Consider the following 24062-nt stretch of genomic DNA (forward strand, 5'->3'; position numbering starts at 1 on the left):
TATGCCACCAAAACCAACAAGTCGTCGCAGAACGTCGATAGATAAGCTCACCAATCAACTGGTGACATTTCTTGTTCCTTACAATTATTGTAAGCAAAATTCAAATTTTCATTTCGCGCCTTTCAATGGCTCACCAAAACAGCTGATTCGTGTCGCGATGAGCACACTAATGCCACGGGGAGCTAAGGTAGCAACAGCCTGGCCACTCTAATTTCGAAACTCTCACAGTGGGCCCAAAATAACAACTGCCAGAATCGAAAAAAACTCTCCACTGTGCGGACGCGACGGAAGTGCGGTCGCTCTGTATCTGAGCATTAAAACCAAACGTTAAATTTGTTTTTCGTTTCTTTGTTTCGTCGGATTTTTGGATTTTCCGTGGCGTGTGCTACTAATCGTTCGTTATCTATTAGTGAAAAAAGAAGTCGATGTAAATATTTATTGTTTTCATTTAAAACGGAGCCAAACAATTGTGTGTATGTGTGGTTGCCTGCGCTGTGTGTGTGTGAGTGTTTGGCTGAAAAAGTGAAAATGCTATTTGGGCCATAATTGTATGAAAATTCTTAGCAACAACAAAGCCGACACCTCGACAACAAATAATCGTGGCACAAAAATGTGAAAAACAGCAAATGAAAACGAAAAAAAGGTTCAGGCAAAGGCAAAGAAATGAAAAAGTGAGCGGCGGTGGCGGCGGGTTTTTTCGGTTGCGTGGTAAATGACCAGAGAGCCTGGTAAATGACGCGCGATACAACAAATCGTATTGCACAAATTTAAGGCGGAAAAAAGTAGAAAATAACAATTATTTTTTTTAGCTTGCTAAAATTTTATAACTAAAAAAAATTTCCTCCTTTTTCCCCTCATTCGGGTTGCCAGATCTTGAAGCCTCTGGAGAGGGCGCTTTTTGGCGTTGCCACATTTCGAGGGCTCTGCAGAAAAGAGAGAATTTTTTTTGAGAGAAAAAAATTTGAGAGATGAAAATTTTTGTTTTTTTTTTTATTCAGCTTGAAATTTTATTTGGCTCTTAGAAAAAAGAGAATTTTTTAAGAGAGATGAAAATTTTTGTTTTTTCTATTATTCAGCTTGAAGTTTTATTGGGCTCTTAAACTCCCATACACTCTTAACTTAAACTTAATACGAGAAACTCATGTTTGAGAGTTTGAGAAATGAGATCTTACACTAATTTTGACAATATTAGACTTGAAATCTATTTTGGCCTAATACAATGGTTCTGAATAATTAACAACACTTAAAATTTCTACTTTATTTTGTAGATTTAACCAATTTTTTCGAACTTCTAAGAGGTCCGTGTTTGGAACAAACGGTACCCCATTTTCCCCCTTGCAAAATTTAATGTGGGATCCCGTTGTGGTTTTAGCCACAAAAGGACATAAATTACAGGGATAAATTTTCGATATTCGAAGACACGTTTCCAGATGTTTATCATATTCAGCTCTTGTTGACAGTTTTAAAAAACAAAAATGGCATTGCCGCTTGCCGCATTCAAAAACCCTTGGCTCCCTTCCATCCTCCCGGTTTCCTTCGATGATAAATTTCTTTGTCCTTAATGATGATGATGATGATGTCTGGGTGAATTGTTGTGATGTTTCATTATCCGGTTTACACTTGTTGTCATCACAGCAGCTCTAATCACTCGAAACTAACACTAGCTCGGAGGTTACTTGGGGGTATTGGTCCGAAAATGACACATTTTTCTGATTCTTTCTTGACCAAACTATTAAGTTTTATTTATTTCCATAAATTCCAAACTACAGTTGCCCTTTTAAACTATATTGTTGCAAATATTTATGGAGGCATATTTATATTCATAAACTGCATTTTATAGTTAGACCATTTAACAGTTTTGTGTCAAATATTAATGGATGTATAGGAATAACTCAAAAATCTTAAAATCAAAATCACACCGTTAGAAAATTGATTTTCACAAGCAACACTTGGAGGTCTTTTTGAAATTTAAATTTTAGAGAACCTTTAGGAGGTGATGTCATGCTTTTCCAACAATTTCCTCAATTAAATTGTATTTATAAACTATTTAGAATATTTTTATAATATATAAATATTATTATTATTATTTACACTACTATATGCCGTTTCAAAGTTATGCCACCGAGAAGGAATGCATTTATTATTTAACATTCAAACGCGTTGTTCTCGAAACTAATTTGTTTCAACTAGCTATGAAAATATATAACTTAAATATATAACTTAAATTATATAACTTAAAGAATTGAAGAGGCTTGTGAAAAAAAAAAAAAATTATAATTAAAGAAAAAAAATTGCCAGTCGTGTAAAAATGTACATTTTGCAATATTTACAAATTGTTTAGTTCATGCCATAGCCAAAGAGATACAAATTCAATTTTTTTCAGTGCAGACTACTCAGTTTACTTTAATCGCGATAGCCACAAGGGTAAAATTTTAAATTTTTAGTAACATTTAGTAACATAACACAGAATTTTAAGAAGTCCCTAATTCAAAATTTGTGTTGTACTTAAAATAAGATAAATAATAAATAAAATAAAATATTAAATACCAAGCTATGGTAAAAATTAAAAGTTTTTTTTTTTAGTTGGGCAAAGATTGGACAAAGATTTCCTAAAAATCAGCTTCAGACACGTCGTCTTCACGGCAAGAAACCCTTAAAGTAGATTTTAGTATAATTGTTTTAGTCAGAAAAAAAGTTAATTTTCGAATAAAAAATATTTAAAAAAAATACAAATTTGGAAAAAAAAACTATTCCCTGGTAAATAACATCCAAAAATGGTGTAAAGAATTTCAAAACAATCGCTATTGTATGGAACAAAAAAGCAACGAAAAGATTTTTTCATACAATTTTAGCCAGTTCCTAGCCAGCTATCGAAGAAATAGTCATTAGCTTTGGTTGTCAACTCGTGTAAGTTGATAAGCAAATGCCAAACGCCTCTGGTATCGGGGAGTACGTGGCTGGGCCACATCGCGTGGCTGCGCGCTCCAGGGCCTTATCACACCGCCAGATGTCGGAGTGCGCACCACCGGAATGGCATTCTACATCACGGTCCGACCCACAATCAAGCTAAGCTGTCACACTTTTGCGTTTATTTGTATCGCTGGCACTCGAGCGCGAAGCTCCCCGCGCCATACCTGTCCTAGCTTAATTGATTCCTAGTTGCGTTCTCATGGTTCTACTGCTGTTCGGGGTTCGTGCTCGCGATAAACTATTCGATTAGCGATATCGCATGGATAGAGTCCATAAAACTCCCTCCCGTCACAATGATTGGTGCTTTATCGCTCAATTCAGTTATAGACCCGCTTATCTTTGGCAAAAAGGAGGAATCGATTGTGTCGAAATCCAGTACTTGTGCTCGAAAATGATTTCATTCCAAAATAGAATCTCTGCCACATGTTCTCAGTTGCAGATCCCAGAAGCGCGATCCAAACCACACATATTGCATGAATTTCTATTTCTGCTGACCAACAATGGAGCTGGTTCTTTGAAGTACATTAGACCTCCCTTTGTGCTGGCTTTCGCTTATCGCTTCCTGTGCTGGGCTTTGCTCGCCTTTAAATTTACGATCCGGCCGTTTATCTTGCGGATGCAAAATTTTAACGGCGACTGATTCGAACAGTGACCTAATGTATGGAAAATAATATTTTAAACTTCTGCTCCGCATTTTTTTTCTTACAAGCCACTATCTTGACAAAAACACAGCAATTTCAGTCACTTTCCTGCCTTTCTTTTCCAGCCAACGCCTTTTCGTCATTAACTTTAATGAGTTGGGGCAGGTGTGAGTCGGGGCAGCAAGTGAAAGAAAACAAACAATGTCTATTTTTAATGCCTTTGCTGAGCTAGTATGATGTTATTCCAAATCGGCAGTGGTTAAAGCGGGTTTATCAGGAAAATTTATAGGGAGTGGATATTGGGAAAGATATAGTAGTACTATCAAGTAGTTATGTATTTAATCCTTATAATTAATTATAATATATAATTTTTTGCTTCTGTGTTTTAATGCAGATCTCTAAAGAATCTTTCTACAAATCGTTTATGGCATTGAGCTCAAAAATCGTAGGCAGATTAGTCAAGATACGCCCTTAAAAGTACGAATAGTAGGGTATTCACGCTCCGTCTATGCCCCAAAAAGTGCTTTATTTGTTTATTAGTTACTATTTTTAATGCTATTTTTATACTTTAAAATTTAAAGTATAATTTTCTTTAAAATTGGCAATCAGAAAAATGTATAGGGAGGGGATATTGTGAAGATATAGTGGCTGTATCAAGAAGTAATGTATATTTTTTTTAAATAATTGTTTTTGTTTCTGTGTTTTAATGCAGATCTCTAAAGAATCCTCCTACAAATTTTTTAAGGCATTAGCTTAAAAATCGTAGGCACATTAGTCAAGATATTCCCCTAAAAGTACCATCAGTAGGGCATTGAAGCTCCGTCTATGCCCTAAAAATAGCTTTATTTGCTTATTAGTTACTTAGTTCGTATCGAAAGGCAATCGATCTCTGGCCCTAAGGCGAATTAAGGAGGAATGCGAATAATTGAATACATTTGTATGTTAATTTCGCGTAAAGCGCTACACTTGGGTCAAAGATTCAATCGGAAGGTGGCGAGTGGAGGCGCCCAGCTGTTGGGTGTCATGGTGGTGATGGGTGCGTGACTGCCGCGTGACTGGCTGGAAATAAAAATATCATACTCTGAAATGCAATTTATTGCAAGGCTTAAAATTGAAGACCTTCCCCGATTAGATTTGTTGATTTTTTGACACGTTGACATCGCCGGTAGTGAGCTTTTTCTTGGCCCATCGAGTCTGATGACGCGGAGCCGATGTAATTGAATAGATACCAGCGGCAGACAGTTCCTAATTAGTTGTGAAACTCCACTCCTCCGCCCGCCCAGTTGCTGGAGACTGGCTTGGTGGCGTGAATATTCTCAGGGCGGTCGGAAGTCTCCCATGTCAAATGCCAGAGCTTCGAACTCCATTGTTCGGACTCACAGAGATGCCTTAATTAACCAGCTCGACGCCCGACAGTCCACAAAATTAGCATACCGATGACTGGGAATATACTGATTTGTACGACATTTGCTAGGGTCTTTGACTCGATGGGATTTACGAGCAACAGATTTACGGAGGTTCATAAATAAACTTTGGCATTCAGTCGCCATTACATAAGCCAGCTAGTTTATTCTTATCGGGGGAGTAATTATTCATCACTCGCGGTGCAATATCAATTATACGCCCCGTTGCACGGGCCATAATATCTCGAAAAGCTTTGAACAGCTGCCCTGCCCGATTATTTCCACTTTCAAGTTAATGATAGAATGGGAATTCAAAGCAAAAAACAAATCAAAGAGCAGTGTGCATCTGGAGCGAAGAAATCCATTATTTTTGGCGAATTGTTTACGGTTTCAGCTCTTCAGCGGATGAATCTTTCCACAAATAAATATTTGGCTTACATTTTATTTGTAAACATTCGGAGCGAGTTCACCTTTTGACCGCCTGGCGCCTGCCGCCTTTTGCGTTTTAGAGATTTTCAAAAATGCGAAATACTTTGGGTTTCGAGCGATCTGAGACTTAGTTATTGAAGTATTTGAAGGGCAGGCCTTATTATAAACTCCAAATTATAATAATTGCTAAACATATTGTTGGCTTTATGCGCTGGCTCTGAGTGAATAAACAATTAACTTATAATTGGCTGACCATAAATGCGTTTTCAATGCAAGGTCGCCGGGCATTGCGAGGCACTTTGGCAGCTATTATTCGCAAATCGGAGAGTTCTCGGCCATCTGGCGTTTGTTTTCTTCCGAAAATGCAATGAACTCTGCTTCGGAATCGCAATTTATTTTTGTATATCTGGAAATTGCACCCGGTTTTGGGCTTGGCCTGCGGAATTGTTTATCTTCGCATGTGCGTGGCTAAAAATAATTCCCTTTTCGGGGCATCGGAAGGGGCAAGTTCCGATACCGATAAGCAGACACTTTGAAGTTGGTTCTACTAATTGGCCTGGTCAGAAGCTACCTACCAACAAATAAATCAAGTTTCGGCTCTCGAAAGTATCTTCTAGTGGTCTCTGGCTCGTAAAATGGAAGAAAGGAAAATTAAAAGTCCGCCAGACAGCCCGACAGGCCGACAGCCAGTCTGGGGCGTCGCTTTATGGCTTCTAGACACGACCAGAGTCAAGAAACTAATGAAAGCCGGATGACCAGACCCAACTATCGACAAAGAAAGTACGATTCTTTCCGAAAATGACTCCACAAATTAGGAACAATCTCGTGGAAATGGAAACGAATTGGAATTCAGTCGTGTGCCAGTTCGTTTTTAGCATCTTTTGGGTCTGTATACACAGCTCTGTGTCTCTATATATATAGAGATATATAGAGACCGCAATCGAACGTATGTATTTGGCAATTTGGGCGAGCATTACGCCATGGGGCTGGTTGGCTTCTCGAATTAGTTCATCGCCAAAAGATGCAATAAATTAATTAAAAATGAGTTAAGATCGGATGATTTTTCGAAGAAGCTTGTTCCAAACACCATCTACTACTTCCTCTTTAAAAATAAAACAAACTACAAGGTCTGCCCTTGTGTGCTAGGACTTTGTTCTCGTATTAGGAAGTAACAGGCAGAACTCAGTTGCCAGCCATTTACCAGCGAGCTGAAAAGAATGTCTCATTGAGGCTGACCTCGCCGCTCTGACACCTCTGACAGCTCTGAAATCAAAGTTCAGCTCGGCTCTGTGTCTTTCGGAGCCTTGAACTTTTTCCGAATGCGCGACAATCGATGGAGCTTGAGACCGAGACCTCGGGCCCACACGCCAGATTTGAAGCAAAGAGCCAGCTCCCTCCCAGTGGCTCTTGACCTTGCTGGGGCGTGGGTCTGGGCGATGGTCGCAGCTCTTTCCGTCCGTCTCCGGCTTATCGGAAGCTACGGGCCTCGCTCCAAGGGCGGTCTCCAAGCACCCAGTTTCGTTCAAATCTTTTGTATTTTCGCTCGTTGCTCGAGTACCTCGGGTTCGATAAACTCCTGGCTGGTAATGAGGCAGCCTCGTTGTAGTTTACTGCAAAAATAATCTGTAATCAGGGAGAAATTAAAACTAGTTCCATAAATATTTAATTCCATAAAAGTACTCTTATTTTGTTGATAAGCGCGCCTAATTGCCTTTTTTTCACATTTTATTTCCAGATGAAGGCCTCAACTGCTGCGAGGCCAGTGATGACGTCCGCCACGTGCCGGGCTTGGTGCTAAGAGCAGTTCTGGACTGGAAAGCTCTGCCAGATTCCCAATAAGGATAAGAAGCCATCGACAGCAGCGACCAGAGGACCATACATATCCGAGGAGATCGAGGCCAGGCCGAAGACGGTGACCTGATGGTTGTGGCCTGCGAAGATGCCCTCAGCGAACACCGAAGACTTGCGGCGAAAGTTTCTAGTGGTGCAGCAGCAGCGCTCCGCCCCACCCAACCTCTCCGGCGACAACCCACCACAACCGTCGACCCTGCCCCTGCCCCATGCCTCTGCCACCACCAGCCTGATGATGACCACGCCCGCGGGCCTGGGAGGAGTAGCTGGCGAACCGGAGCGGACGTATGTCTTTCCGGGCGGCAATCCGGTCGTAGGTAGCGCCCCCGGCGGCGGCCAGGGCATCCCCGGCGTGGCAGTCGCGGCTGCGTCGCGGGGACACGCCCGGTCCATCAGCCACGGCGGAGGAGCCATCGTGGCCGCCAATGGCCGGCCCATCAAGTCGGCCATGAAGGGCCACCAGCGGGCCTTCTCCCAGGGCCAGATCACCGACTCGCCCCCGGGCAGTGCGGCGCCCACGGGGCGGGGCCACAGCCGGGTTGGATCCAAGACCGACTTCATCCTGCCGCCGGGCCACAAGGAGGAGCCGGTGCGGGAGCCCTCGGCCCCCACCTCGGCGACGGGAGGACGCGGCCACTCCCGGCAGGCCTCCCGCTCCGAGTCGATATACACCCTCCGGCGGACGGAGGACCCGCCCTGGTGGAAGCGGTTCACGCTCTGCAACTACAAAACCAGCGACAAGTTCGAGGAGCGCAGCTACCGGATGGTGGTGCCCAACCACACAGTGCCGCCGAAGACCCCCAAGCGGGACCACCCCAACGGCCACTTTGTCGGCAACAAGATCCGGACGACCAAGTACACGCTGCTCTCGTTCATCCCGAAGAACCTGCTGGAGCAGTTCCACCGCGTGGCCAACCTGTACTTCATCTTCATCGTCCTGCTGAACTGGGTGCCGGCGATCAACGCCTTCGGCAAGGAGGTGGCCATGATCCCGGTGCTGTTCGTGCTCGGGGTGACGGCGGTGAAGGACTTGTTCGAGGATCGGAGGCGGAGGGCATCCGACAAGCGGATCAACAACACCACCTGCAGGGTGTACGACGGGTGAGTTGGCTTTTTTTATTTTTGATTTAAAAAGGATTTAAGGGGAAAAGTAGGGAAGCTCGGGAGTGACTCGAGTGTCTTAGAGACTGATTGGATTGCGGATTTAAATTATAATGACTTAGACTTTATAAAGCACGGCAGATTGTGATGCCATCCATGTAAGATGTATTTTTAAAAATGTACGAATGTTAATCTGCCAGTTGAGGGGTAATACAAGGAGCCCCAGAGGCTCAAATGGATGTGAGGGTCCTTAGTCCATCACATCGCAGCCTTAACCTATCCAGATTAGGTTAGGAGTCTGCCAATTTCTGTGATGGACGGTTGAAAAATTGAATTTATGGAGCGCGTCTGATTTTCTTAGAGGATGTTAAGTATACATATATAAACAAGTACTCCATTTTATACATATGTATATGTATATCTGATTTAAACTCGCTGTTGTTAATAAAAATGCATTAGAATGAAAATCCTGACATTGCCATTCTCGATCGTGGCAGAATCTTCCAGATTGATGGTAGATTCAACAGATAGATAAATGATGTTTCATTTGAAGTATTCTACCAGGTAGATACATTAAAAACTACCTCTCTCGCTTGATCCGGTTGATCTTAATGTCCTAGAAGTGCTGTTCCTGACCATCTCTGCTGAGTCTGACAATTTAGCAAACTAGAATTGTATTTTAAATCATTAAGTCACATCAAATAAATAAAATATATCAAAATGTTCATAGGTATAGTGCTTGTGATTATAAGAACATAATAATACCCTTTAAAGTAAAGTCAGCTGTCAGATATTGAAACTATTTGGACCTTAATGCCTTAAATGAATGTTGTGCTCTATTTTTCTTATTTCGGCTTATGGAAATCGGCAGATTATATATTTTTTGGCATCCTTGAACTATTTTCCTCAACTTAAAATAGCCACCATTTTTTTACAAGTTTCTAGTGACAGATTAGTGAAATATACTGTCTTTAGCCTGAATTATCACACTCTATCTAATCTGACACGGCCGAGAATGTCCGATGATGTTTACTAATCTAATCTCCTTTTTCCTTTTTTTTTGGTAAATGGAAGGTTACTTTTAAGTTGATTCAGTTTACCGGGAACTAGTTATCCCTCTGTATCTTAATCTGCCGCGCTGTAGTAACTCCCAAAACCCCCTATTGAGCTCCCCTTCCGTAAAGAAATGTTTAAACAATTGAATTATGTTCAAAGTTTTTCCCAAAACCACTTCAAACTAACTAACAATTGGATCAACTTTAAGGACGCCGTTTCCCACCCGCAATTTGTCAATTTCCTGGTGGGAAAAGTCAGTAAAAGTTTATGAAAAGTAAGCCAAAAGGAAAACAATCTGTGAACGGGGGTCGGGTTGCCCTCAAAGTCGAGCAATTCGAGCCTCCGGGCCAGACAGATTTTAACGAGCCACTCGAGAGGCCCGGGGCTGTGATTTCCCACCCTCGCTGGCTGCCCGGCCACTGGTTGCTGGTTGCTGGTGGCTCGTGGAAATTGTGTTTGTTTGCCATTTGTTTGGTGTACATATTTTAAAACGTGATCTAGAAATCGATAAACAGCCGCCAGCGGAGAGGCGCAGGCAGAAGCACAACAATAATAACTACGCTGGGTAAACTTTCCCTCGCCGCTCGAGCTCGAAATGGCTCTTGCGGTTGGGCTGAGTTTGTCCCACATTCGCGCGTGGTTGACGCATACTTTATGTAGTATACCTGGCTTGTTCCGTTCCTGCTCTCACCTTTCGTCGGTCGGTGCGACTTTCCATCCAAGTGACAATTTACTTGCATTGCACGTGTCTTCCCTCCGGCCCAGGCCAGGCCAGGCCAACCGCCAAGCACCAACAATGGCCAGAAGAACCCCCACTATTGGCCTGTCGTGAGCGGCTGACCAATGAACTTACACATCGCTGTTGCCAATTATACTATAGACCATAGACCAGAGTTGTTGGCCAACTAGCTTGAAAGCAAAGCATGTCTTATTGAAGTTAAAAAATATATTAAATCTTAAAAATCATTCCCCAAAAGCATATGCTAATGAGAAGCACAGCCTGTTCGGGTCTTTGAAAAACAGGCCTACGGAGGCAGCATTTCCAGTTTTTCGGCCCTGACCATCTCACGGTTGTCCGATTTTCGTCCACCAGTCCACCACCACTTCAAGAGCACATATGCAATGAGTCACAAGTGGCATGTCGGGGGAATGCGAATCACTCGACTCGAATCACTGTACTGCTATTCACTCCACAGTTCCCCATTGTGGGCTCTACGTGAGCCGTTTATTGGATCAAGGTGAATCTCAAACATTCCACTTGGCCAGCTACGTCGATTTAGCCAAATTTCTCTCCATTTGAGCCATAGCTGCTAATTGCAACCCAATCGAAGGCATTCGGACGTGCTAACCGGGTTATTAAACCCGAATAAAATGCCAAAGTCTGCGGCTCTTGCTGGAACACGTAACCAAATCGATTAACACACCAGGATTAGTCATTGGCGGTCTTTCAGGAAGCAGTTGGAACTTGAAAAACAATAGTTATGTAAACAAAAATATAAATTGAACATTAAAACTGGGTTTCTTAAAGTAATATCTTGTAATTATTAATATTTAGAATCTGCCTTAGTAATGGAAAAAATGAGTTATTTTTTATGATTATTCAAAAATAAATTGTATTGTTTCTGGCGTGGTTGGAAATTTGAACCCATTTAATTTAAAATAAAATAAAATAATAATATTTCAATATATAAATTTATTTAAATTTTTTATCTTCACTTGAAACTGCTCTTTTTAATGGAAAAAAAAACTAAATTTCAAACTGTTTTAGAACAAAAAAACAATTTCATTGTTTTTAAAATTTCATTTTTAATGGAATTTTAATAATAATAGTTATATAATACATACATATATAGAGAAAAATTAAAAATAAAAATTAAATTCCAATTCCATGTTCAATAGTTTATCTTTATTTAGAATCCGTCAAAGTCAATGACAAAATAAACTATATTTTCAGGCGATTTAAAAGAAAATAAAATAAAGTATAAACAGAATTCAATTGGTTCTGGTTCGAACTCACTTGTTAATGGAAATTAAATAATAGTAGTGATATAAAACAAAAGCAGAGCTATTGAAAGTAAAGAATCAAGTAAAAATTTTTCAATTGCTTATATTTATTTACAATTTTTAATAGTCTATAAAAATAATCATTTTTCAAGAAAATTGAAAAAAAAAATAAAAATTTCTGACACGGTTAGAAGTTCAAACCCACGTGATATGTAAAGTGGGAGGAAGTATAGGGTTAATACGAGTAGAAGGCAGTGTCTGTAGGGTTAATGTGACTCAGAAGAACGGGATAATCTGTCTTGGGTCGTAAAACCACGATCCAGTCATGCTGCTCCCTGGTGATTCAATCAGAGTTTTGCCTCAATTCCTGGCTCGCTGATTGTTCGGCTGCCACTTGTGCCCCATGACGCGCCATCGCTGGAGAAGGGAAATGAGAATAAATTCGCAATCAAATCGCACTTTTCATTCCTGCCCATTGCCCGCCATTGGAAAATTAAGGGCGCTCGAGAAAATTCCCAACGCTAATCAACATGAAGTCGAGGTCACTTTATTATCGTTTTTTTTCCCCCAGAATGGAATTTTTCTGCTTACGTAAGCTGGCCGGCAAGAAGTCATAAACAGAAGAATTGCACTCGCTGCAGAGCCATGTAAGAGTTATGCAAGAATGGTGTCTTGGGCATCTGGCGATCTCGCCCGCGGGCCGAGAATCGTGCCAGAATAAGCGGAAGCCGTAAACAATAATCTGCCAGCCATTCGATAATAAACTTTCTGATTTCATTCTGAATTGCGATTTAAGAATTGCCAAATAAATATTATTTCCAGGAAGTTGTAAGGCAAACTTATCTAGAACCATTTCGCACTTGACCCGCCTGTTTAATATTTGATGTAAAAATCATATAGACTCTGTTCGATTGAGTAATAGACTGTGTAATTAGAGGCACACCGTTTATAATTCCATTGTCCACACTTTGGGATGATTGGCCACTTAGATGTCGGGGGAGTCATGAGAAAAGTTACCCAACACGCCGGCAGTCCGCAGACCTATCAGGTGCAATTTCTCCCAGGTGTCAAGTGTACACTTTCACCGAAACTGCATGAATATATTCTGTTGCGCCGGCCGCTGAGTCAACACCTTAGGACCGGGCCCTATGATTTTGGATCTGGCTTCTGCGGTTTCTGCATAAAATATGCATAGAATACGGCCAGCAAGGTTGTGGGAAGAAACTGAGTGGGGCACGTTGTGGGCTTTGTCCAAAAAAAAAATAACAAAAAACTACAAAAAAGAGAGAAACGCCAACCTTGAAAGGCAAACGCGGCGGCACAACCGCAGAACTGTTTAGAACCGAGTGCCGAGCGCCTCACGGATGTGGTTCTGGAGCCAGAACCGAACCACTGATGATGACGACGATCGCCCTGATAGTTATGCTCTACTGGGGCGTATCAGTTCTAAGCTCCTCCGATTTTGGGTTAATGTTTGGGGCTGATGTTTTCTCAGTTGGTAGGAGGCTTATGTGGTTTTTTTTTTTTCGCCGAGTGCGCCGACCAGCACGCACTTACTCTGCCCGTCTGTCCGAACTCATGACATTGAAAATGCTAAAATACAGCAACAGACAAACGGGTTTTCCATCCAAACCGGTTGGCAATCATCGTTAACTGCCTCAGTCTGAGTCTGCGACTGCTACTCGGCTCGGTCTCGATCGAGATCTCCTACAGACTCACGCGCTTGTCTAGCAACCCAAGAATCCCAGCCAATCTCTCGGCGCAGAGGCTAAACCTGATCCCCGGGCCGGCCTGGCCGTCTAATGGCCGTGTTAACAAACCCCAGAGACCATCAACGCCGCGCTGCAATTGTTTGCTGTTTGCGGCTGCGACTCTGGCTGGTCAAGTTTTCCTATTTGTCTTCTTGCAGTGTCACTGACTCGCTGCCAGCCAGGTGGGGGGGTTCAGGCCGAAGCCAAAGCCAAAGCTCAGGGCGGAGCTCAGGGACAGAGCTGTGTTGGCCAAGACGTGGAGCTCTAATCCATCACACCAGCACCAGCAAGGTTTCTCTGATTTCTGGCGAGCCAACTGATTGCTGTTGCAACGAGACATGATTCGAAAAAATCATTAAAAATATAATTCTAGGAAATGAATTGTTTCTTCGTGGTTTATGGCTTTGTTGCCATGCTATTGAGTTCTGGAATCCGCTTATCACTGGCTAGTAGTGGTAGTACTTTGACATATAACTCTGCCAGATGGAGCTCTTCGGGGTTATGGGGACAGTAGAACCCCAGAATACTCTATAAAGTATAGTGAGTGCCATTGCACACTCTTAGAGATAAACAGCTCAGGTAGTTAACCTTTTCGAGACAGTTTCCAACCAGGTATATTAGCACTTGAGTTAATATTGAAACACTTCCAATGACACAAATGTAGTACAGATGGCCAGATAGTACGCCTCATAGATGTGTCTTGAGAACAAGCCTTGCAAAGACTTTGAAAAATTATACTCAGGCTTATAATTAAATTTGTTTAGGTGGGCAAATATCAGAAACAGGGAAGTCAGTCAGGGAAGTACAAAGCATGCGATTGTGGATCTCACTTCGAGACTGTTTCTCCCTGTTTACTCCCCAATATGCTTAAAAGGGGAGCAGCCCCATTAGAATATTTGCATAGATCTGATTGTAGGTCCCTTTGTGACGCAACTCTGCCGAGGCAATCTGGAAGTGCAAACCGCTGTTGAGATGGAACAAGAATTCCAGAGATAGCTTCCAGTTCAGAGTGCCTTCAGAGTCAAATGGTAGCAAGTAACTCGAGAATGAGACACTGGGCATTCATTGAACCAGCGGCTTGCTGGTTCGTCAGTCTGTCAGTCCAGTCTGTTTGTTGGCTCTTTGGTTGGACAAATAAACCGACTTTGTTTGGCCTTTCCCAATAATTGACCTTACTGCCTTAATTGTCGCACGAGCTTTGGCTGCGACGGCATTCCGCCTCCGCCTCCGCCTGGGGAAAAGTGCTTTATTAATTATTAATTTAGACGCGCAATTGAGCGAACTGTGGGGGCGGGTCCCCCGGGCATTCGGACGTAGGCTTCCAAGTCCTCCGGAGTCCGGATTCGAGTCCGGTTGCGTGCAACAAGCTAATTACATGGCCAAACTGTCTTTTCATTTCTCTCCGGCTTGCTGGTGGCGGAGCGGGCCAAAGGTAGGTGGGTTAAGTACACACCAGTGTCCATCGAACCGAGCCACGGCCCACGGCCCTCGGTGCTTAATAATGTTTACATGATTGATTCATGCGCGATGGCTCTTGGCTCTTGGCCGAGTTAATGATGCACCGCTGGGCCCTGCTCGCCAGCGGAGCAAAACTTTAAAAATTGATTATAAAAATCACTTGCGTGCTCTGTTTGCTCGGGTTCTGGGTTCTGACTTTCCAGTGTTTGCTTTGGTTGGGCCAAGGAAATGGGTGTGCCATTAGAGCCGGGTGCATTAACGCCATAATTGTAATGCCGAGCAGCTGAGCTCAGCGTGATAGACAGTGCAAGGACGACCTTCGGAGGGGGTGGCACTCTGGGCGGCACTCTGGAGTTGTCTGTAAACTTTTCATTAATGGAACTCGCTTCTATCGTTGATGTCATGAGTGAGTCAAGGTGAGCCCATTGCTCTGGGGAGTGATTTATGGCCACTACACCATATCGATTAGTCCGAACCAACTAACAAGTATGTGCTCCCGCTCCAGTTTGGCAACAGAGACTGAATTATTCATGCCACAAGTGTCGGGGGGAGGGTCCTCCAGCCACTCAGCCAGCAGAGTCCTTATCCCCGTGTTTACACAACCTGGCTAATGCCTCGTTGGGTTTTGCCTAATTTGCTGGCTGCCCAGGTTGGTAGTTGGTGGTTTCTTGTCCAGCTCCACGGCTGTCTGGGCAAATTGTCTACGCGTGTTTGCTTTGGGCCTATGGAAAATGGCTTTTAAATAACAGCCTTGCCTCTCCATGAACTGGCGTATTAGTGAGTAGCTTTCTGCCCACATGCTGGCGGACTAGCCACTAGCCACCAGCTACTTCCCATTCCCGGTTCCTGTTTATGTTCGACCGTTTTTATTGACTTGGCCGAGAGGCGGAGGAGGAGGCATGCGCATTTGACCAAGTTTAGGTAAATTACCCCACTATGCCCAGCTCCATAACTACCTCGACCGAACATGCATGACCCACTTCGGCCTCCTGCCAGATGGGAGCACTAAATAATCAACTGCATGCTTCACTACACTGCGCACAATTTCCTCCCCGGTTCTGCCGCAATATGACGCAATTGGCCCACTTATAAGGAAGGCACTTGAGTGGAAATCTCACTACTATACGGTAGATCTCTGCTAACCAAACAATTTAGAGGCAGGCAGAGTTCAAGATACACATTCCATTCAACTAGGAATGCGTAGGGTCGTAGATCAATAATTGGAGCATAGGGGTGCATGTTAAATGTCACCACAATGATTCGGCGGAATGGTTCCCGTAATGTCATCCGTGGTATAGTAGTTGTCAGAAGAAAACAACCTTATGGAGCACAAGGCCAAGCCCACAAGGGGAGCTCCAATGGCCCAATCGAAGCCAAAACACTCGGATTGCGTGAGTTTCACTTTCTGGGGTGTTGGGCCAATAGCTCGGCAATCAACGTGCTCATCGCCGAGTTACCGTCGCATTAATTTTGCATTTCGCGAAAACGCCTAATAAATCGAGTCAGGCGCGGTAATTGCACTCGGGCCACCGTATTAAAGATTCAACAGCCTGGGACGCCCTCGGGGCGAATATGAATCCGCGATGAGTCGGCCGCCAATTAGGTGACATGCAATAAGCAGGGTCTGCAGTCCCCCAGGGACTTGGCTACTCGATACCCGGTGGGTGGATCCCTGGCTCGTTAGTGGACCTGCCGACACCCGCCGACCGACACAACGATGATAATTACAAGACCCAGCAGCTGTCACCTTCGATAAAACCCGCATCTCCACGATCCGACACTCCGGCACTCCGCCACTCGAAGGCCTTGTTTCTTTTTGTTTTGTTCGGTCTATGGGAGCTTGATTGATGACGTGTGTGGTGTGGTGTGGTGGTGGTGTGGTGGGTCAGCGGGTGAGCAGCGCTTGACCCAAATCCGAGAATCGCCAGTGAAAGTGACAGACCACATAAAAATATGGCAATATGAAAGTAAGAGGGAAAGGCGAGTATCCCAGTAATAAAAAGAACATCAAGCATGTTTTTTATAAAAAATAAGTTCAAGTTCCGGTTGTTGTATCGGAATGGGCTTCACCCGAATTCGATTTGTTGTTATCAAGTAGGGAATGAGGTGTTTTCCGAAAAGGCCGATAAGCAAGTCAATAAATAAAAGTGCCGATTTCCTGTTTTATGGCAGAAATCTGAAGGCGCGACGGCAGAGGTAGTTCTTTGAACTGAAATAGAATCTTGCGGAGTACTCCCAGGCACCTGCAGGAACTCCAAGCAATCTTCTAATCGATTTGCGGCCAAGGGAGCAGAAAGTAAAACTAGAACCGAGATTAAACCTTTCAAGAAATCAATATCTTATCGCAGTCAGATGGCTGATAAGGTGCTCTTGGGAGTGGGGGCTTAACTGGCTTAATTGGCGACTTGCAGCAAGAAAGACAACCGCAAGAACTCGCGCCAAGAGTGGCCAGGAGGCCAGGAGGCCAGGAGGAGGTCATTGCGTTAGAATGTGCAATCTCGCTAATGACCCAATTAGAGCGATGGAAAGCTTTCACCGACCTGTTCCTCTGCGGATAAACAGTCGTAATTGTGGTTGTTACTGGTGACTGACAGGCAAGCTGTCAGGACATGTCAGAGCCACAATCTGGACTAGAGTCCTGCAAGGCCACTGTTCATCCAATGACAATGGACACGCGACTCTTAAAAAATTACATTCTCAACCATAACTATTTCCACGGCCAGGCAGCGTGAACTTGAACGAAATGGAATTGTCCGTCCGGGCATGTCCCTGCCCCTGTCCCTGTCCCTGTCCCTGTCCTTGTACTTCCTTTGGCTTCCACTTTCCTGGCAGCAGACCTTTTCCAACTCGCTCCGCGGACTCTTTCATAAATATCTAAGCAGGCCAAAGATGACGTGATTACGTGGATCCCGAACGAGCACACATACGCGACACATGGTGGAGGGGAAATGAAGCCCTGAAATTAAATGGAATGCTTTCATCATGACGCAGAGCAACCTCCTCCTCCTCCTCCTCCTCCACCATCATCTTCTGGCCAAGGCCGAGGTCAAGTGATGGCATATTATTTCGCAATTTGGTTGCGACTTTTAACAACCTGCCCACATGCAAGCCCGGACCGCCGAGAGCCCTCATCCGCCCCCTCTATTAGAGGGCCACTTTGCATTGAATCATCCCAGACCCAGTCCTAGTTCCAGTTCCAGTACCTGACCTTAGACCACCCACTACCCACTAGCCAAACAACAAACCAAAACACTCGCATGTAAATCGAGTTGCGTGGTGTTCATTTGACAATAATTGGGCTTTGGTTATGAGGATACTGTCATGAATATTGGATGGATTACCTGCATGGGGATTACAGCATGGGTATGACAACTGGGGCGACATTTCGTGACTGCCGGGTTCTGCTCTGACATTTCCAACTTTCGGGGGCTTCGATTGTCTGACATTCTCAAATATTTATTCAAAAGTTTTAAAGAACAAGTTGACTTACGAACTTGCGAGGATTGCGAGAATATGGACTGCCCGGAACGAGTTCATTAAAAACTAATCAGGTTTAATCGGTCGGAGCTAATATCTCTATCAAATTAAATATATTTAATAACAAGCTGCCTTCTCCCGTGACGCATCTTGATAGCAGGACCTGTTTGTATATTATTACCTGCCATCAGATACTACTTATTGATGGGAATAGAAGCTTTTATTGTCCCATCCATGACAGCTAATCCATAATTCCACTTCTGATTCGGCTTCCAGGGAGACGGAGCGGTACAAGAAGGTGAAGTGGCAGGACCTGCGTGTCGGGGACATCGTCCACCTGTCCAACAACGAAACAGTGCCGGCGGACATCCTCCTGCTGCGGACAAGCGACCCCCATGGGGTGTGCTACATAGACACCTGCGACCTGGACGGGGAGACCAATCTGAAGCGGCGCGAGGTAAGTTCCCAGACAGCCAGCGCGACACGCCATCCGATTTCTACAGATATTTGCGGCATTACTTTGTGGCAGGTTGTGCGCGGCTTCGAGGAGATGCAGAGCATTTTTGTGCCCAGCAAGTTTGTGAGTCGCGTGGAGGCGGATGCGCCGACCACCAAGCTCTATAGATTCCATGGGGCCTTAATACATCCGACTGGGGAGCGTGTGCCCATCTCGACCGAGTGCCTTTTGCTGAGAGAAAGCAGACTGAAGGTGGGTGAACCGCTCCGCACTCCGCGGTAGATTATCCAAAGCTATTAATCCCCCTCGCACACATTTAGAATACGGACTACATCGAGGGTATCGTCGTCTACGCGGGACATGAGACCAAGTCGATGCTGAACAACAGTGGTCCGAGGTACAAGCGCTCCCAGGTGGAACAGCAAATGAATATTGATGTGATATGGTGAGTCCCACTTGCTTCCGCCCCCCAGCAGGATTAAAGTTTAATTCCATCCCCCAGGTGTGTGATAATACTGTTGTTGCTGTGCGTGGTGGGCGCCATCGGGTGCCGGATGTGGCTCAGCTCCTTCACCAACTTCCCGGTGCCCTACCTGCCCTTCGAAGTGAACCCCGTTGTGGAGGGCATGCTGACCTTCTGGACGTACATCATCATCCTGCAGGTGATGATCCCCCTGTCGCTGTACGTCACCATCGAGCTCTGCAAGATCCTGCAGGTGTTCCACATCCACAACAACATCGACCTCTACGACGCCGACACCAACAAGCAAACTGAGTGCCGGGCCATGAACATCACGGAGGAACTGGGCCAGATTCAGCACATATTCTCCGACAAGACGGGCACTCTCACCGAGAACAAGATGATTTTCCGGCGGTGCGTGGTCAACGGAGCGGACTACAACCACCCGCCCTCCGAGCTGGAAAAGATGTACTCGAAGCCGGGAGCCCCGGCCCCGCCGCTGCTGCCCAACGACAATCTGATCAGTGACATGGCGCAGCTGGCGCCGGGCTCCTACCTGGCGCCGCCGGCCCAGCGCATCCAGGAGTTCCTCATGGTGCTGGCCATCTGCAACACGGTCATCGTGGGCGCCGCCCCGCACCGGGACCTGATGAACGCCAGCGGCATAATCGAGGTGCAGCAAACGGGCTGCAGCCCGGCGACCCTCAAGCTCACCAAGCAGCGGCAGAAGCTGCTGGCCAGCACCACCACCACCACCACGACCACCACGATACTGAATGGGCCGGCGCCCCAGCAGCCAGCCTCCATTCCGGCAGATCGCTACATTCGGCTGGCGGAGTCACGATCGGTGACGCCATCGCCGCCGCCGAACCTGCTCTTCGCCCTGCCCGCCCAGAGCCACCAGCCCACTCTCTCGCCGATCAGCAGCTCGGCCGAGTCGTCGCCCAACTCCGAGTCGGAGTCCCCCTCCCCGCCGATGAAGAGCAAGGCGCTGTCAAACAGCATATCCCCGACGGGAAGGGCCAAGGCGGTCTTCAACTCGAAGATCACCAGCATAGCCACCTTCCTGAACGGCAAGACTCAGGGCAAGCGGATGAAGATGACGTAAGTCGTGAGAAAGTTGCCCAACATATTTCCCCAAAAGTTTATGACCGTTTTTGGGTTTCAGGTCGACCAAGTCGGAGACGATTTACAGAACAGCCGACGGAAGACCCTTGTACGAGGCCGAGAGCCCGGATGAGCTGGCTCTGGTGAATGCCGCCTACAGCTACGACTGCTGCCTGCTGAACCGCAGTCCCAACCACATCCTGGTCAGCATGCCCACCACTGGCACCCCGGTGGAGTACGAAATACTCAAGATCCTGCCCTTCGACTCCAGTCGCAAGTGCATGTCGATTGTGGTGCGGCGCACGGGAACCCAGGAGATCGTGCTGTACACCAAGGGGGCCGACAGCTCCATCATGCCAGTGCTGGCACCCTGCCCCAACAACAGTCCCGAAGGTGGGTTTCCAATTCCAGTCCTTTAGTGTGGACTTGGCTTCGACTCAACTGTCTATTTTTATATTTTATTCGAGAGGACCTCTTTAATTGAATTAAACGATTCCCGTTTTAGGCATTCTGCGCGAGCAGACGCAGCAGCAGCTGGATCGGTATGCACGAGAGGGTCTGCGCATCCTGGTGATGGCCAAGAGGACCCTCAACTCCGCCGACTACACGGACTGGTGGGCGCGTCACCAGGAGATCGAAATGTCGCTGGAGAACCGCGAGCGCAGACTGCGCGACTCGTTCGCCAAGCTGGAGAGCAACTTGACGCTGCTCGGAGCAACGGGCATTGAGGATCGGCTGCAGGACGGAGTGCCCGAGACGATAGCCTCGCTGCTGGCCGCCGGAGTCTCCGTGTGGGTGCTGACGGGCGACAAGCCCGAAACGGCCATCAACATAGCCTACTCCGCGAAGCTGTTCACCCAGCAAATGGAGTTGATCAAGTGAGTGGAGCATCGCAATCCAAAAACTATTACTACATGACCAAATTCCACCCAACAGGCTAACGGCGCGATCTCGGGATGCTGCGGAGACGGCCATAAACTTCTACCTGACTGACATAGAGAATGCCAAGACCACGTCCTCGCTGGGCTACGGCCAGACGCTGAGAAAGAAGCAACGGGCATTGGTGGTGGACGGCAAGACCCTGACCTTCATCCTAGATCCAAAGTAAGCGACAAGATACTCTACGTTCATCTCCAGAGCTAACCACTTCCTCTCCTCCAACAGATCGAAGCTCATTTTGCCATTCTTGCGACTGGCCAAGCGATGCGCCTCGGTGCTCTGCTGTCGCTCCACGCCGCTCCAGAAGGCATACCTAGTCAAGGTGGTCAAGGAGGAGCTGAACCTGCGGACGCTGGCCATCGGAGACGGGGCCAACGACGTGTCCATGATCCAAATGGCCGACGTGGGCGTGGGAATCTCCGGCCAGGAGGGCATGCAGGCCGTGATGGCCGCCGACTTCACCCTGTCCCGGTTTCGCTACCTGGAGAGGTTGTTGCTCTCGCATGGCTACTGGTGCTACGACCGACTGTCCCGAATGATTTTGTATTTCTTCTACAAGAATGCGGTAGGATTAGTAGCTCTTTTTGAAGAGAAACTATTTCTAACCCTTATTGTCCATTGCAGGCCTTTGTCTTTCTGATATTCTGGTACCAGCTGTACTGCGGCTTCTCCGGCTCCGTCATGATGGACCAGATGTACTTGATGCTCTACAATCTGATCTTCACGTCCCTGCCGCCCCTGGCCATCGGTGTGTATGACAAGCGCGTGCCCGAAGACCTCCTCTTGAAGAATCCATATCTGTACAAAAATGTGAGTGGAAAAACGGGTTCTATTAATCCAAAACTGTCGTGGCGGCCAGTAAATGGTCTGATTTCGGCGAGCAACCGGATATCAATTAATTATTTTTGTCGTTTCAGGGCCGGCTGGGCGTCGCATATAGGCCGCACGACTTCTGGCTGATACTGCTCGACGCTCTCTACCAGAGCCTGGTCATATTCTTCGTGGCGCTGTGCGCCTACGCGGAGAGCGACGTCGGCATTTGGGAGTTTGGGACGACGATAACGGCCTCCTGCCTGTTTGCCAACCTGGTGCACTGCGCCATCGAAATTCGTTCCTGGGTAGGTTCAATAGCGATAATTTATTACTAGACTTGATTTAAATATTCCGTTTTCAGACTGTGCTGCACGTCATATCCATAGCGGTTAGCCTAGCTTCCTTCTACCTCTTCTCGATCGTGTACAACTCCATGTGCGTCAATTGCTTCGGCCTGCCCTCCACCTACTGGGTGATCTTTGTGTGCTTTGGCTCCGCTGTTCACTGGCTGGTGATACTGCTCTCCACAGTGGTGGCTGTGCTGCCACGGTAGGTGTTTCTTTCAAGTCTTTGAGAATAAGTATTAAAATAATGGTTTACTTTCAGCCTTCTACTGACCACCGTGCGCATCTCGCTCTGTCCCGACGACAGCACCAAAGTCATTCTGCAGAGCAAGCGGGAGCGCAGCAGAGGTGAGGGTTTATTAGTTACTTGGTCGCGGTCGACATCAGCCTCATCGATCTATAGGTAAAAAGGCACAAAATACTGGCAAAGCAACTACTTTCCTCGCACGACCTGAGTTCACATTTCTGTGCATGAGTTTATTATGATTTTGTGTCTTTTTATTTGAACATTATCTCCCACCTCCAGTAATGGCTTTCCCTTTACTAATAAAGTATCTTAATATCTTGCAGAATCACCGATTATGGGTCTAAGAATCAGATTATAACAACGATTACCTGATCGAGCGCCAAAATGCAACTCATCGGCTATCTCGGCACCATCCTAGGATAAGGACACGACTAGCAAACCCACAAACTTGATCACATGTGCTTTCACTCTAAATATGTGGCCTTCGACACCGATTATTAATAACATTGTATTAGTTATATAGACGTTTAGTTGTTCCGATTTCTTTGTAGCTTCTCCTCGAGGGACTAGATTGAATGTACTTAGTAACCAATTGAATTAAATTGTTTAGCGAATTATTTGTTAAAGAAGCGCGTAGACTCCCACTCCCAATCTGACTCTTAAGTACGGAGGAAAGGAAAGCAATTGCACTTATGTATGTCGTAGTTTACATATTTATTTGTATATAAGTTGAGATTTAGTGATCTAGGACCGTAGCGAAGCAACCTAATCGACTATTGTTAAACAGAAGCGAAAATACAATGCTATTACAGGTCGCTACCACGTACGACTACTTTAACTAGCTAAACTAACTAATATGTAAAATGTATATCACCCTAACCGAAATACTTGACAATTCAAACACAACAGAACTGCAATTCGACTGCTAGTTCGATGAAAAGGCTGTGATTCTACACTCATGAAGAATAAACCTAAGCATAAGATATGTATACACCTACCTATATTCATAGACCACTATGTTAGATGGATTAATTTGTGTTTCTTGATTTGTTGTGCGAGCAGGTGAACCTTTTACTTTTCTATTGAGACCATGCACTGACAAGTGGTATTAATCGATTGTTGTAATCCATTAGTTGTACTAAACCATTACTATACTCCTCGTAGTTCTCTTCAAAAAGATAACCGTAAGACAACCCCTAAATGCAATTCGAAATTAACTAGGTACGTTAACACGTTAACAGGAAAATACCAGAGAGCAAAAATCGTTAGCTGAATATTTACATTGTTGAAAAGCAAGAAATCATTAAATGAAATAAATGTATATTTACCTTACAAGTTTTTTGTTTTTAATTGAATTGTAAGACATTGTAGTCTTATCAGTTTTTTGAAAACTTGCGCCTAGGATTGTGGGGACTATCTATCGATTTCGGCTGTGGCGAGTGCGATAAGATGTATTCGATAAAAAAAAATATCGAAAACAGTGTTGCATAGCAGTGTTTGGGTTAATGCAAAAATACAATAACCATATCTTTGTTTACGGTATAGAAGTAATAA

The 24062-nt window shown here is 45.3% G+C and overlaps 1 protein-coding gene and 1 long non-coding RNA gene across 4 annotated transcripts; one reads left to right on the forward strand and one right to left on the reverse strand.

Annotated features, from left to right (window-relative positions):
• The first annotated feature begins 222 nt into the window (after positions 1-222).
• Positions 223-23840, forward strand: LOC6505407 (phospholipid-transporting ATPase VA). 3 transcript variants are annotated; one of them, XM_044716023.1, is made up of 15 exons: positions 223-728; positions 7179-8395; positions 18418-18598; positions 18671-18850; positions 18919-19043; positions 19101-20162; positions 20227-20558; positions 20671-21043; positions 21102-21269; positions 21330-21669; positions 21729-21914; positions 22022-22222; positions 22279-22466; positions 22524-22664; positions 22832-23840. In XM_044716023.1, the coding sequence occupies exons 2-15, from the start codon at positions 7383-7385 to the stop codon at positions 22878-22880; spliced, it is 4539 nt and encodes a 1512-aa protein (XP_044571958.1). In that variant the 5' UTR covers positions 223-728; positions 7179-7382; the 3' UTR covers positions 22881-23840. The 3 variants fall into 3 exon arrangements, with proteins under 3 accessions (XP_044571958.1, XP_001964882.3, XP_032311297.1); XM_001964846.4 differs by having other exon boundaries at positions 22524-22609; XM_032455406.2 differs by having other exon boundaries at positions 223-427.
• LOC116656064 lies at positions 11341-13324 on the reverse strand. Its single transcript, XR_004311078.2, has 2 exons — positions 12754-13324; positions 11341-11872 (listed from the first exon to the last, which is right to left on the reverse strand). It is a non-coding gene; the product is annotated as an uncharacterized LOC116656064 (long non-coding RNA).
• Positions 23841-24062: the final 222 nt, after the last annotated feature.

Source organism: Drosophila ananassae, chromosome 3R (genome assembly GCF_017639315.1).
Source record: "Drosophila ananassae strain 14024-0371.13 chromosome 3R, ASM1763931v2, whole genome shotgun sequence".
Classification (NCBI taxonomy): domain Eukaryota; kingdom Metazoa; phylum Arthropoda; class Insecta; order Diptera; family Drosophilidae; genus Drosophila; species Drosophila ananassae.

What these genes read in the sequence shown, in the direction of transcription:
- LOC6505407 (XM_044716023.1), top strand. Translation starts at nt 7,383, where the DNA reads ATGCCCTCAGCGAACACCGAAGACTTGCGGCGAAAGTTTCTAGTGGTG. An exon ending in CCAATCTGAAGCGGCGCGAG is followed by an intron (nt 18,599 to 18,670) that starts GTAAGTTCCCAG and finishes ACTTTGTGGCAG; the next exon opens with GTTGTGCGCGGCTTCGAGGA. An exon ending in CCATCGAAATTCGTTCCTGG is followed by an intron (nt 22,223 to 22,278) that starts GTAGGTTCAATA and finishes TTCCGTTTTCAG; the next exon opens with ACTGTGCTGCACGTCATATC.